The 16,015-nt window shown below is 39.5% G+C and overlaps 1 protein-coding gene across 1 annotated transcript in view; it reads left to right on the top strand.

Annotated features, from left to right (window-relative positions):
• Acbd6 (acyl-CoA binding domain containing 6) overlaps nt 1-16,015 on the top strand; it is a 133,105-nt gene that overhangs the window by 25,214 nt on the left and 91,876 nt on the right. Inside the window, exon 4 of the mRNA XM_040737808.1 lies at nt 11,402-11,484. Within this exon, the coding sequence (XP_040593742.1) occupies nt 11,402-11,484 (83 nt within the window). The remainder of the gene's footprint in view (nt 1-11,401; nt 11,485-16,015) is intronic.

Raw genomic sequence — 16,015 nt, 5'->3', positions numbered from 1 at the left:
ACATTATGTAGACAGGCTGGTCCGGAACTCAGTGATCCACCTGCCTTTGCCATCAGAGTGCTGGGATTAAAGGTGTATACCACCAGACCAGGCCAAGTGCAATGTTTTGAATACAGAACCCTCAGCTTCAGATACTATTTTGAAGGGAGTGGCACTTTTAGGAAATGAAGCCAAGCTAGTGTAAGTACGGCACTAGGGGTAGTCCTTGAAGGTGGCCCTCAGTCCTGGTTCCGCCTATACATGCTGCTTTCTGATCTACCACACGAGGATTCCCCACTGTACATGCCCAATGCCAAGAACTCTGCCTGCCTTCCCTGTGATAGGAGCACACAGCTTCTCCTTCTGTTAGATATTTCAGTTACAATGACAGTGAGTGGCTAATGCCTGGACTGTGCAGATTAAGATGTGGTACTCTACGGTTCGCCCATTTAAACATTCAAATGCACTTTGTTGAGCATGCTAACAAAGTTGTACAACCATTGCAACCTGTTTTCAAGCTTTTCAAAACGAAATGCTATAGCCTTTAGCTGTCATTTCCTAGTGCTAACAATAATGTAAAATCTGTTTCCATAGATTAGCCGGTTCCAGACATGTCAAATGACATAAGAATATATGGCCACTTAAGCATGCTTCTTTCGTTAATATGCTTTTTAGATTCTTCTATATTGTAGCAGTACTTTATACCTATGTGTGTAGGGTGTAGTCTTCCTTGCCAGTCACTTGGGCACTGTTGCACTGTCTGAACCCTCAGATAACACACAGGACACTATATTAATTATGAAGCTGTTGGCTGTTTGCTTGGTTTATTACTGGCTATCTCTGACTTAAGTATTTAACCCATAATTGTTAATCTAAGTATTTCTCTTACCAGAGAAAGGGGTCCGGACCTCTTACTCCTGTGACGGCTACATCATGTCTCACTCTGCCTCTCTTCCCAGAATCCTCCTTGACTGTTAGTCCCACCTATCTTGTTTCCCTATTGGCCAACAGTGCTTTATTCAACAACCAACAAGAGACAGATTTACAGAATTACATCTCCCATCGTGTGTGTGTGTGTGTGTGTGTGTGTGTGCGTGTGTGTGTGCGCACTCTCACACATGCATATGGAAGCCAAATGACAACCTCCATTGTTGTCAGTGTCGTTTCTCAAGAGCCTTCCACCTTCTTTGAGACAGGGTCTCTTACTGGCTTGGAGCTCGGTACGTAGGTGAGGCCAGTAATCCCCAGGGATCTTCCATTTTCCACCTCCCCAACACTAGGATAAGAAGTGTATGCACTTGGCTTTTTGTGTGAGTTCTGATGATTAAACTCCAGTGCTTAAGCTTGCTTGACAAATACCTTACTGACTGAGCTCTCTCCAGCCCTGTTACCTTATTCACTTTACAGCTGAATGATGTTCTCCTGTATAGATAACACATTTTGTTCATCTGTTGTTGCACTATTGGGATATCTCTACTTTTTAAAATTAAGATGTATTTATTTGTATGTATTTGAGCATGCGTAGGTTTTTATGTACCATGTGCATGCAGGAGGACAGAAGAGGGCATTGAATCTAGAGTTACAGGTAGTTGTGCTGGGAACCAAACTCTGGTCCACTGCAAGAGCAGGAAACACTCTTAATGTTAAGCTTTCTTCAGACCCCACACAGTTCTCTTGAATAATACTGCTGGAAGCATTTGTGCGCAACTTTGTATTGGACACACATATTCATATAAGATGTAAACCTAGGAGTAGAGTTGTTTGATCAAAATGTGAGCATAATCATAAACACAATAAATCTTAAATATTGAAAATTTGAAAGAAAAGAAAATTCTGAAGATCATAGTCCCAAAAGATTAAAATCCTGAATGTTGAAACAGAGATAACCAAGATTATAAAAATTAGAGTTCCCTTTCAAAAGAAAATGCCACCAAAAAGATAGAAGCTGGTCAAGCACAATAGCTCATACCCATAATCTCAGTGCTTGGGAAACTGAGGCAGGAGACTTACTGAGTTCAAGATCATCCCAGACTTCTACAAAGGAACTTCCAGGTTAGCCTGAGTGAGGCCCTTTCTCAAACAAACAGGTAGAAGCTGAGTTTCTGGGTAACAGACTGGTTGTGGGTAGGACTTGTGTTGAGTAAGTGATGTGCTACTCCTGCCCCTTTAGACGGTGCTGTGCTTGCCTTTGAGACTGCCCTTCCTCAGAGAGTGCCAAGAAGTGGACGAGCCAGTACCCTTCCAAACCAAACATGCTTATGTTTGACTGTCAAGGAAGATTCACTGTTTACATTTAACCACCCAGTCTAACCTACAAAGACCTGTGCATACTTTACTTTGGCTAGTTGATGGTATTTTCAAAACTGTCCCAGTGTTTATTTGGTTATGTTTTTTAAATCAAGTATTTACAACTCATGCCCTTGTGTGAACTGAAAATTTGGAGCTCATCCTCTCATTTATGTATTGATGACTGGGGAAGGTGAAGGACTTTAGAGTCATTTATTTGGGGAATTTGGCGAACCTTGCAGTAGAAAATGGGTTTCAATTGAATCCCCAAACCATAATGATAGATTTGAAGTAGGGTGTGACTGAGGCTTCTGAAGGTTCATTTTAGGGTTGCTACCAATAAAATTCCATTTGACCCAGTACATTTGATGGAAATTTTTGATGGATTGGCCAAATAATATGGCAGTGTCGATTTAAAAATGCACCATTTATCTGCATTGGAATAACATCTAGCTCATGAAATTCTAGAAGTGCTTAATAAATTAAAGTCACATTTGTCTGAAGTACCCATTCAGTTGTTGATTGGTTTGAAAATAATTACATGCAGAGCAGGATACGAAGACCCCATCATGTCATTGCTTGATCAACGACACTGTTCCCATCAACCTTGAGGAGTGCTTACCTGTAACCTGGATTTCTACATAGCATAGCAGAGGTGTGGTCTGAATGAGAAGCTAGAAAAAGCTAATAGAGAATGACAATGTTTCAGATCCTAGAAGAATTGGGAAAAGAACAGCAGCATGTAGAAGGTGAATGTGAATATATTCTCTGAGGAGAGAGAATTCATGTAGTATAGGGCTTGGCAATACAATTAATAATTATGGAAGTTAGCCAGCTCTGTGGATTACCTCTATTCAATTGCCCCTAATCAGTTGCTGCAGTATTCTTTTTTGTATGTTTTCCTGTTAGTTTTTTTTTTAGTCCTCCACCCCTTTTAAGTGTTGGCACTTTTTAAATAATTTGTTATGTTATATATTTCATCTTCACATCATTTTCAATACTGGGAAATCATAACTTTATAAATTATATAAAGATTTATAAGAGTTCTGACTCATTTAATGACTTTTTATTGTAAAATGGACTCGACAAAAGAGTGTTATTACCATGTTGAACTCCTACCTCAGGAGAGGTGTCCTTTTTTTACATATGCATTTGTGCAACATAAATTTCTTACTACATTGGCCTTTTGGGTGACCTATTTTCAGTGGTAACTCCATCTATTTCATTGTGTGTGTGTGTGTGTGTGTGTGTGTGTGTGTGTGTGTGTGTGTGTGTGTGCCTGCAGATGCCCAGGGAGACGAGAATTTCAGATCCTATAATTCTGTTACAGGCAGTTGTGTGCTGCCTTTTGTGGTTGCTGGGAAGCAAACTCTAGTTCTCTACAGGAGCGGTACCTGTTCTTAGCCACTAAGCTTTCTCTTCAGCTGCCTTCCCTCCCCCACATTCCTCCTGTAAGGATGGATATGGATATATATATGTGTGTGTGTGTGTATGTGTGTGTGTATACACACTTTTTTTTTTTTTGGTTTTTTGAGACAGGGTTTCTCTGTGGCTTTGGAGGCTGTCCTGAACTAGCTCTCGTAGACCAGGCTGGTCTCGAACTCACAGAGATCTGCCTGCTTCTACCTCCTGAGTGCTGGGATTAAAGGAGTGTGCCACCACCACCAGGCCTAAAAGTATATTTTAGATGACAACATTTATAAAGCTGAGTGCACATTGTTACCAATCACAAAAGGAAAAAAAGGTTCTTTGAAAAGATTAATAAAATTCTAAAAAGAAAGAAAAAATAGATTTTGAAGGCATGAACAGGTCATGGTGTGCAGCTGAGGATTGACACTATGTAGTGAGGACCTGGAGTCCTGAAGAGAGGCTGAGAAAGGTCATTGGTGTAGGTGCAGCCTCAGTTTCAGTTGAAGGGGCACCACGTGACAGGGTCCCTTATTAGAGCCTGGGAGAGGGTGCTGGTGGAAGTGCAGACTGGATGAAGCAGGAGATCCTGGTGTTCTGGAAATGGGAGTACCCATGGATACCAAGAACAACAGCAGGCGTAGAGTGGAGCTGGCCTGAACCTGTGAGACAGGCTGTGTGTGCTGTGACAAAGCGGTTTAGAGTCTAGAAGGTCATAGGTTCAAGAATCCTGACCCTGAGTTTTATGCTGTTGAAATTTGGTTTTGCTTTGATTTGATTGTGACTGTCCTGGTTCTTCTTGTAATAAAAAAGTATTTAACATTTTTAAAAATAGGAACCTATAGTTATGAGACCTTGGATATTTTAGGGAAGTTTTAGAATTTTAGAGACTTTGGATATTTTAGAGAAACTTTGAACCGCGGAAGAGAGTTTTAAGGGTTTGGAGTTTTGGAGACTGTGGAATTTTTAAAGTTTGGAATGTGTTTTATATTGATATTAATATGACATCTTGGGACAACAAGAAAGGAAAGGTTATAACCTTTAGTTTAACAGTGATGTTTGGGTCTCAAGTTGACAAGAGATCAATTGTGATGGTTAGTCTTATGTCAAGTTGACATTAGATAACGTCATTTGGGAAGAAAGACTCTCAGTTGAGAAGATGCCCCCACTGGATTGGCCTGTGGTACATTTGTTGTTGTTGTGGTTGATGATGATGATGATTGATGTGGAAGAGCCCAGCCCATTGTGGGCATTGCCACTCCTAGACAGATGGTTCTGCCATGTAAGAAAGGAGCAGCACTTCTCCATGACCTCTGCATCAGCTTCTGCCTTGTTCGAGTTCCTCTCCTGACTTCCCTGGATGATAGTTTACAAACTGTACGATGAAACAAATTGTTCCCTCTCCAACTTGCTTTGGTTCATGGTGTTTTGTCATAGTAATATAAACTATAACTAAGACAATTTTATCAATACCTCAGCCAAATAGATTATGTAGCAGAAAATTTGTGAATTTCTTAAAAATACAGTTTACCCATACTGACAGATTAGGAGTTAGAAAATCTGAATAGTAATGTATTTTCTGAAGAAATTAAATCTTTATAAATTTTACTGCAGGAATTGAGGATGTTCCTTAGTGATAGAAGTTTGGCAATGTGGCCAAGACCCAGAGATGGAACACAGCACCACCCACTGATACCCTCTCTTCACAAGAACCTCCAGACCACAAAACCTTACACAAAGAATACCTGAGGTTAAGCTGTCTTAGTTGGGGTTTCTATTGCTGCAACAAAACACGATGACCAAAAGCAAGTTGGAGAGGAAATCATCGATTATCATCATCAACAACAACAATCCAAATGGCGTTATCTAGTGTCAAGTTGACATAACCCTAACCATCACAATTGATCTTGCTTCCACATCATAGTCTATCATTGGAGAAAGTCAGAGCAGGAACTCAACAGGGTAGCATCTGGTGCAGAGGCCATGGAGGGTGCTGCTTACTGGCTTGTCCATCATGGCTTGCTTAGGCTACTTTCTTGTAGAAACCAGGACCATCATCCCAGGGATGGCCCCACCTACAATGGCCTGAGCTTTCCCCCACTGATCACTAATCGAGAAAATGCCTTACAGCTGGATCTCATGGAGGCATTTCCTCAACTGAGGCTCCGTCCTCTCTGATGACTGCAGCTTGTGTCATGTTGACACAGAACTATCCAGTGCAGATCTATTTTGTGGTATATTCTTCAAATTGTTAAAGGAAGATATAACACCTGTCATGCCCTCCTAGAGAATAGGAACATTTCCTGCTCAACTTTGTCTTGTTTTATTACAGGTTATAGGCCAAGCTGACCTCAAACTCATAATATCCTTGCCTTGACCTTCATAGTGCTAATGCCACCACAATGTGTTCCTTTGATCCTGGGGACAGAACCCATGACTTTATGCTTTCTAGGCAAGCACTCTGCTAACTAAATTGCACCTTCAGTCCAAGACAGTGCACAATTTTACTGATAGTATTGTCATTGTTTAATAATGGTCTGCATTAAGGCTTGGAAAAGAATATAGTTTTTCATGGAAATGGCACAAACTTTGGCTGTCAGAGTTCTTTGGGTTGAGAGCCACTATTCCACTTATTATTTACCTCTCTTCAGGTTCCCAGTCTGTCAAACCTGATGGATTTCATCAAATCTAAGACAGACATTTATTCAACTTTCTAACATTTCTGAAATCTGACTGTGTCTTGAAATTGATGGTAGATCATAGTTATTGACTGGTTTTTCTTTCTTAGCATTGTAGAAAATAATGGCGCTTCTCGTAATTGCTGCATCCATTAAAAGCAAGACAGTGCCAGGCTGAGCTCTGTAGTCTTGTTCTGAAGTTGAGCTGGAGTAATATGATTTTATGGAAGATATGTTCAGATACTAGTTTTCCTTTTTTTGTTCTCCATTTTCCAGAAGAGTTTGCCTAAAGTTGGCATTATTCTTCCTCTATCAACTGGAAGAATGTGTTTGTTGTTTGGTTTTGAGAGGTTTGCTGATAATGTTAGAAGAGTTAAAAGTTTAGAGCCATTAATAACAACCAAGGCTACACAGAGAAACTCTGTCTCCAAATATATATACATGTGTATATATGTATATTATATATGTATATGTATAATTTTTTACAGTAGGTATGTTAACATCTTTGGTATTTTAGCATCTCTATCTGTGATGGTGTGAATGAAAATGACCCCCATAGGCTCATAGGGCCTGGCACTATTAGAAAGTGTGGTCTTGTTGGAGTAGATGTGACCTTGTTGGAGGAAGTGTGTCATTGGGTGCAGGCTTTGAGGTTTTCGATCCTCAAGCCAGGCCCAGCGTCACTCTCTTCCTGCTGCCTTTGTATCCCGATGTAGAACTTTTAGCCACTTTTCCAGCACTGTCTTCCTGCATGCTGCCATGCTCCCTGCCAAATGATGACTAAACCTCTGAACTGTAAGCCAGTCCCCAATTAAATGTTTTCCTTTATAGGAGTTGCTGTGGTCATAGTGTCTTTTCACAGTAATAAAACCCCAACGAAGACACTATCATTTTTTAAAAGATTTTTTTATGTTATGTATATGAGTGTGCTATTTGCATAAACTGTAGGTGGCTGTGAGCCACCACGTGGGTACTGAACTCAGGACCTCTGGAAGAGCAGCCAGTGCTCTTAACCACTGAGCCATCCCGCTTCCCCAGACACCATCATTTCTGCATCCACTTTTATTATTCTTCTGTTCTCATGGCTATTTTCTGTGTTTTTTCTTGCTTTCTTAAAAGACTTCTACTGCAAGTCACGCATTGTAAACTTTACATTCCTTTTTGCCAGATCTTGTTACACTACTTTCCTTAGGTTGGGCTCTGTTTTGGCACAAGTTAACAAAGCTACCTGAAATCAATCTGATTCTCTTGAGACTCACTCATAACCTCACTGGTGAGAAACAAAATATTCTTAGAACTATGTCAGCTTCAGGAAAATGTCTACCCACTGCTTTCTAGTGTGCCTTTCCCTGGGCTATCAGTTTCCTTTCACACATGCACCTGTCAGTATTCAGCCAAAGGGATATATCCGAAGGTCTTTGGAACTCTAGGCAGGAATGTCCTCTCCAGTGCCCTTTCAAAGTCTAGCTCAAATCAGGGAATCTGCTCAGACAGACTTTGTCCTCCCCTCATAACAGCTCAGATGGTGCTACCAGGAAAGAAACCAAGCTTGGTCATGGCTTACCTTGCTTATTTTTATATGGAGAGGCAAAAGTTCCACAAACAATTCTAAACCCAGTGCAAAAACTTTAACAGCAATGGAACATACTTAACTAACATCCAGCAATTGTATGTTTAGGCTGTTTACTCACAAACAATGATATAATGAAAATCTGTGTGCATAATTAGATGTGGCTTATTCCAAATAATTTCCTTATCCCTAGCATTGCTCTTTCTAAAGCAAATAGAACTTGCTTTGTAGACCAGGTTGCCCTTGAACTCACAGAGATCTGCATGTCTCTCCCTCCTGAGTGCTGGCATTAAAGACTTGTGCCACCACGGCCCAGCTTGTAAATATGTTATTGCATGCTGTCATATGTTACATATAAATTAATTTTCAGGGTAGAAGAAAACATGAGCATCATATAGAGTGACATGAAGGCCACATAAATACTATATAAAGGGTGGTGAAGTATAGATCTACAGTGAAAATATGCTAGACAGGATCAATAGCTTATTAGACATTGTGTAATGAAAGACCAGTGGACTGGAAGATGTGGCAAAAGAAGTCAGTCACAATGAAGCAGGGAGCATCAAAGAGTGAGAGAAGACAGGGACAAAATACATAGCTGAAATTCTTAACATTTGCTGAAAATTGCAAATCAAACTTTCAACCTTTAGCCTGGTATTTGGGGCCAGAAAATGTCTCATTGTGAGTGCTGTTCTGTTCATCATAGGTCACTTAATAGCAGCTCTGGTCTCTGTTTGTTAGGTGTCAGTGCCATTACTGAAAGTTACCTCTGCAAGCCCATAGCTCTAGAAACTCAATGAGCCCCATGCAGAAGAAAGTTAACAAAATTGTACTGATAGACATCAACATCAAAATTTTGAAAAAGAGAGAAAAAGAAATATCTTGGAAATAGCAAAAATGAAAACATGGTACAGAGAAGCAAAGGTGGAGAGAATGACCAACCACCTACTTCTTCCAGAAGGGAAAAATGCCAGCATGACCAGACAGTTGACATAACTTTCAAAAATGAAAGTGAATGTTGTTGAAATTTTCATATTCTTTGTTTGTGTGATCTGAGTGTTGTCCTTTGTCTTTGAGACTTGATATTCTATCTTCTGTTGAATCTGTTCTATTTAAAAGACTTTTTCCTGAGTTTTCTAGTTCAATTATTGAAGGAATTTTTGATGGAATTATTGGAGTTATTTGATGGAATTATTGATAGAATTTTTCCAATTCCATCTACATTTCAGCCTGAGTTCTCTTCAGTGTTTCTATTTCTTACTGAGTTTTGTGTTCAAATCCTAGTGTCTTTCTCATTTCCTTCAGCCTATATTTGTGTCTTCAGGGCGGTACTAAGGTATGTATTCCCTTTATGTTATTTCTTTGTGTCTTCTCTAAACTCCTTGAATGCTTTGATGAAGTTCATGATCCTTCTTTCAAGGTCCGTACCTTAGGATTCAACCAGCTGATTCTCATTGGAGCACTTAGGACTGGTGGATTTTGGATTTTTATTGTCATACTGTTTGTGGTTTTGCAATAAGACCTGAGTGTGCGAAGTTTTTGTTGTTGGTTTTGTGTCTGATATGATTACAACAGTTTGGGTTTCACATGGTGTCTTATTCCAAGCCTGGATGTTGGGAAGGTGCATGCAGGCATCCTAAGATGACTGGGGGACTGGGCATGGGATCTGGGTTCCATTTAAGAATTGGGGTGAGTGTCGGAGGCTTGGGGCACACCTGGCTGGGCTGTGCCTGCTATGATGTGCCATGGAATAGGTTTTGCAGACTGAAAGTGAGTATTTATAATATGATAGTGAACGTTTATAAAAAAACGCACATTGCATCTCCATGGTAAAGATGAAAACTTTCCCTTATGATCAACAAGAAGGCAGGTTAAATATGTCACCACTGAACTGTAAATCCTACTGGCCTTCAACAGGAAAAAGAGTAAGTCACACCCAGATTGGAAAGGCAGAAGTAAAATTATCTGTATTCAGAGGTGATTTGATCTTATATTTGAAAATTTCAAAGGTGAACCGTTTGAATCCATACCTCCCTGGATGAGTTGCTGAACTTCAGCCATTCTAGTAAGCGTGGCCTCCAGTTTCCTTGATATTATTAGGCAGCATGACCTCCAGTTTCCTTGATATTAGGCATCTTGTCATCTATTTATTTGCCATTTGTATATTTTCTTTGGCACAGTGCGTTAGTTACCTTTCTCATCCTGTGGTGAAATACCTGACTGAGCAACCAGGCTTCAGATGGTGAGGGCAGCACTGGAGCAGCTGAGGCACTGGGGGGCGGGGTGAAGGAGTTCCGAAAGCCATTGCAGGCAGACCATACAGGACAGAGCAGTCCCCAGAGGCCTGCCCAGTGGCCCGCTCACACTAGCCAGGGTCACCTCCTAAGGTTGCACAGCCTGCCCAAACATAGTAATGATGTCTGTTCAAACCTTTATCATAATTTGCTTTCTTATTATTGGCTTTTAAAGATTATTTGAATATCTAGATGATGACTTCATTTATTGATAGGTGTTTTGCCAAGATTTTCTTGTTTGAAGCTTCATGTCACATCAATGTGTTTCACAAAGTACAAGTTTATAAACCTTAGTAAAGACCACTAACTTTTTTCTTTATGAATCATACTTTTGGTTTTATATCTAAAAAAAGTCACTGCCGCCGGGCGTTGGTGGCGCACGCCTTTAATCCCAGCACTCGGGAGGCAGAGGCAGGTGGATCTCTGTGAGTTCGAGGCCGGGCTGGACCAACAGCCTCCAAAACAATACAGAGAAACCCTGTCTCGTAAAAACCAAAAAAAAAAAAAAAAAAAAAAAAAAAGTCACTGCCAAATCAGAGGTTATAGAGGTTTATAACTCTTACCTCTAAGAACTGTTTGTTTCTAAGAGACACAGTACTTTCACCCCATCCCCTCCCTCCATCTTCTTCCACTCTTCAGTTTTCTTATTTTCAGCTTCATTTAGTTTGCGTTTATTTATTTCTTTATTTCTATAATATGGGTGTTTTGCTGGCATGCCTGGCACCATATGTGTGTCCAGTGCCTGCAGAGGCGAGAAGACGACATTGGATCGCCCTTGTCAGATGTGAGCCACCATGTGGGTGGTGGGAACTAAACCTGTGTCCTCTGGAGACGTCTCTCCAACTCCTAGTTTGCATTTAAACACCATGCATGTTCCAACTTTATCCTAACAGTGGGGCTGAAATTCAAAACATAGAGGATTAACTAAGTAAGTTCTTATTTTGCACTTTTTCTTGTTTAAAGGAAAGTATTCTCAGACTGATATGGCAGCTGTAACCCCAGTACTCAGGGGGCTGAGGCAGGATTGCCATGAGTTTGCATTTATTAATCACCTTAAAAGTATTACTAGCATTGAAGAATTGGTTGAGAGTAAAATTTTAGTATTCTTAGCAAAGTAATATTTTATAATTTTTAAATACATAATGCTTTAGTCCATGTCCTTTTCCATTTCTCTTTTTCTTCCATAGGTATCAGAGAAGAAGGGAAAAGAAGCCAATAGTGGTTTTGGTGGGCCAGTTGTTAGTTCTCTATATCATGAAGAGACAATCAGGTAATTTCTCTTCTGTTCTTTGACAATAGAAATATAAATGCATACATACATGCATATGCGTTATATGTGCATATAAATGTCTATGTATTTTTACCTGAAAATAAACAGTTTGTGAGACATTCCCCCTCCCTTGCCTTTGCTTTTTTTGTTTGTTTGTTTTTGTTTTTTGAGACATGGTCTTTCTCTGTACCCTGGCTATCCTAGAACTCACTATGTAGACCAGGCTGGTCTCAAAGTTACAGAGATCCACCTGCTTCTGCTGGGATTAAAGGTGTAGATCACCACACCTGGACCAGTCATTCTTTTGCTTAGATTCTGGGAATCCAAATTGAGTGCTTTTACTATTTGTAAACACAATTAATATTTTTAATGAATATATCATTTAACAGAGCTATTAGTTTTTGTGCTGTGTTAAAAATGTTATAGTCCTTTTCTTTTAGCATTGTGTGTAAATCAGTAAGAGAATCCTGTGCTATTGTAAGAAGCCATGACAATTCTAAGATTTGTTACTTTACAAATATAAAGGGGGGATGTTTAATGCTTTTGATCTTTTTAGCTACCCATACATTGCTTTACTTTCTCTTTAACATCAAATATCTCAAATTGGCATCCCCACAATTTGCTAACGTGCAGTATGACCAGATAGCATTGGAAGTTACTGATTCTTGAGTCACAACTTGAAATGCTCACTGTTTGCAGCTGTTGACCAGGCTATCAGTAAACTCTAGGAATCTGTCTTGAATCCATTTGCATGACAAGCACACCATTTTACTTACTATCTTAGTTAAGGTTCCTAGTGCTGTGAAGAGATACCATGATCATGGCAACTCTTATAAAGGAAAACATTTAATTGTGACTGGCTTACGGTTTCAGTAGTTTAGTCCATTTGAAGCATTCAGGCAGACATGGTGCTGGAGAAGGAGCTGAGAGTTCTACATCTTGATCCACAGGCAATAGGAAGTGAACTGGCATGCTTGAGCAGATATGAGACTTCAAAGCCAGCCTTCACAGTGACACGTTTTCTCTAACAAGTCCACACCTCCTCCAGCAAGGCCACACCTCCTAATAGTGCCACTCCCTATGGGCTAAGCATGCAACACGAGAGTCTGTGGGGACCATAAACATTCACACCACTGCACTTGTAGTAAATTTTTATTTGAGATGAGGTAGGGAGAAGCTCATGGAGATTGGTGATGCCCTTTGCAGCTGTCACTGGCCTGGAGTGCATTTGTTTCCCGAATTCCTGTGATGAACCCTGAGCACACTTAGTAACAGTTTTGAAAGTATATTCAGAATTTAGCCCCTCCCTTAAGTCTTACATATTTAGGAAGTGCTTGGGGATTTTTAATTTGTATTATCTTTAGAATTGAGACAGGTTATAAATGTTCTCATCAAGTCTGGACATCTTAGAGGCATTTTTCTAGATAAGAGAGTAGTGACTAATTTCTTCTTTGTTCAGTGTTTATACTTTTGTTACAGTATTTTTCACATTATATGCAACCTTTTAAAAGCTCCCCTGTCCCCACTTAGATTTAATTTTAAACACAAGGATCGATCATATTTTATTTGTTTGCTTATTCTCATTATCTGAAGAGAGTCTCCAAACTTGGTAGAAGGCCTGGTTAGGATGAACTGTCAACTTGGTACAGCCCAGAATCACCCCAAGAGTGTCAATTGAGTGATGTCAGGCTGGACTGTAGACCAGGTAGGCCTAGAACTCAGTGATCTGCCTTTGCCTCCCAAGTGCTGAGATTAAAGGTGTGCTCTACTGTGCCTAGCTATTAAATAGAGATTTTAACTCAGCTCTATTTTTATACAACTACTGTGAGATATTGCCTTTCAGTTTCTTCACTTTTGAATATTGTGTTCTTAGTACTTTGTTTGCTTTTTGAGACAGGGTCTCTATTATGTAGCTCCTGCTGTCCTAAAACTCACCAAGTAGACCAGGCTGGCCTCAAACTCACAGGGATCCTCTGCCTCCCAAGTGCTGGGATTAAAGGTGTGCACCTCCATGCTCTGCTATTCCTAGTACTTTTGTTTCTTTGTTGTTATTTTGTTGGGTGTTTTTTTTTGTTTTGTTTTGTTTTGTTTTTAAAGACAGGGTCTCATTCAATCCAGGTCAGCCTTGAACTCACTACTCCTGACTTTCTTGTTTCTGTCTCCTGAGAGCTAGGATCACAAGTGTGTGTCACATTTGCTTTTTATTAGTACTTTTGGCATTTTCATCTATATATAATAATTATTCTTGAGCAAAATAGGAACTTTTTCTGGAGGTAAACCTGGTTAGTTCACCAAGTCATATAAATATTAACCGGGTGGGGCATGTGTGTACCATAGCATACATATGGAGAGAAACATGGATGCTAGGATTCATTGAAAGCCCTCACGTTATTACAATAGAAGCATAGTTTCTCTTACTACTACAGTGGATGTAGGAACCAATAATTAGTTATGCTTACATTAGGAAAACTCATTTTACTCGTGTTACAACTCTGTTATAGTAAATTTAATCATAGTAATTTTTCCTGTACTGAAGTGTTGGATTACTGCAGTGAAGTACCAGTACTTCACTTGGAATTTCTTCAGATATATCAAAATGTAGTTCAGCAATGAAAACAGGCTATTTTCTGAAGCTTATGTCATGGGTATTTGGGGGAGATATATGGTACTGTCACTTTTCTAAGCCAATTTGTGCTTTAACTGATGTTAATTACAAATTCTTGGCAGAATTATGTTCAACTGATATGAAAGCAGAAATGCTTAGAATTTTAAAAATATCAAATAAGCAACCTGGATGAAAGGAAAAGTCTTTTTTGTATAATCATTGTTTTTTAAAAAGGACATTAAATGATGTATTTTGTGGAATTTTTTGTTTTGTTTTGTTTTCAAGCCAGGGTTTTTCTGTGTATCCCTAGCTGTCTCAGAACTCACTTTGTAGACCAATCTGGTCATCAGCTCACAGAGATCTGCCTGCTGCTGCCTTCTAAGTGCTGGGTTAAAGATGTGTACCACCACACTCGTCTTTTGCAGATTATTTTTGAGTACTTTGATATGTAAGTTTGTCAAGTTTCTGCTTGATTTTTACTCTAGATGTCAACATGTACAATGAGAAATTAGGGTAAGAATTAAAAGTAGAATAGATGAAGGGTGTTATGCCCACTCCATCCTGCAGTAAGGTTTGGTCTTCTCTGGTATATTTTGTAGTTTGATGCCTTATAATCTGCTAGAATTTTTAATTCCACTTACTCAGGCAGCCATCTGGACCTTCTCTAAGCAAAACCAGTCTAGTATACAGCGGAAATGATTGATGGGCTCTGGAATTGATTAGTTGTTCTGTGAGACAAATGAAGTGTTTTGGCAGAAAATACCAGAGGTCACTGCTGTGGTCAGACCAAAAAGCTTGTAGAATTTCAAAGAGATGTTTTCATTGTTGACTTTCAAAGTTTCCATTTTTAAGCACTAGTAACATTTTGAGACTATTCTGAAAAATACCTGTTCATTGGTTGCTAGTTGCTCTTTAGTACTGATTATAGAGAGGAAGAATGTAGAAAAAAACTAGGATAAAATGAAAACAAAAAAAGCATAAAGCTTTATTTTCTTGATCAAAATAAAAACTAGAACGAAAGCATAGAAAGCCTGACACTGATACAGAAACTGCTGTTTTTATTTTTATTTTTAAGCAATATGTGATTGGATAAAAGGCAGCAGCACAACATAGTCTTATTACTATTTGGTAACATCTGATGGTATAAAATTCTTAGGGTTTTATTCAAAGCTCCACCTTGTTCTAAAGTGACCTGGTTTTAGGAAGTCTGCTTAAGGACTCTATTAAACATATTTTCTGTTTTGAAGATGGAGCATTTGGGCTCTATTGCTTTCATCAGGCTAAGTCATTATGAAACACCACTGTTGTTAGCACTAAGAGCCTCTATTTGGCTGGTGGATGTAATCCTTCTCTATTTTACTGTTGCCTGTGATCAACATGGTGTTAACACTTTGGTGGTCGGTGATAAATTAGATGACACATGTCTTGTTACAGTCTGGTTGTTCTTGAGGATACACAAGTGTGTACAGGCAAATGGGCAACTCTCTAGTGAGGATCTGACTGCTCAGAATGAACTTGAGCTATGGATTTATTCAGCCTGTAAAACCTCAGCTGGCATAAATAATTGAGAAAGCAAAGGTTTGCCTGTGGTGCATACCTCAGGGACTCATGGCTCCCTTCCTGCTCTCTACCTCCCTTTCTTATGAAAATGATCCCAGTTGCACTCCCAGATAATAACACACCAAGCAATTAAAAGCCATGGGTGGCTGGAGAGAGGAAAAAAGGTTTAGTTAATGAGCTTTTCCTCTTCCAGTGCCCATGAGAGCCTCAGGAATGACAAGGCGATTAAAGCAAAGAGATAATTATAGATTATGTGAAAATGGGTCCCTGGGGACAAGCAGGTCTTGACATGAACAGTAAGTGTTGTAACAGTCTCCTGGCTCTCATATTCACCCTTTTCTAATGTGCTCCATTTAGCTCATGTGT

This window comes from Mesocricetus auratus, unplaced genomic scaffold (assembly GCF_017639785.1).
Source record: "Mesocricetus auratus isolate SY011 unplaced genomic scaffold, BCM_Maur_2.0 Super-Scaffold_100676, whole genome shotgun sequence".
NCBI lineage: Eukaryota > Metazoa > Chordata > Mammalia > Rodentia > Cricetidae > Mesocricetus > Mesocricetus auratus.
This window is presented reverse-complemented; position numbering and strand designations above follow the sequence as displayed.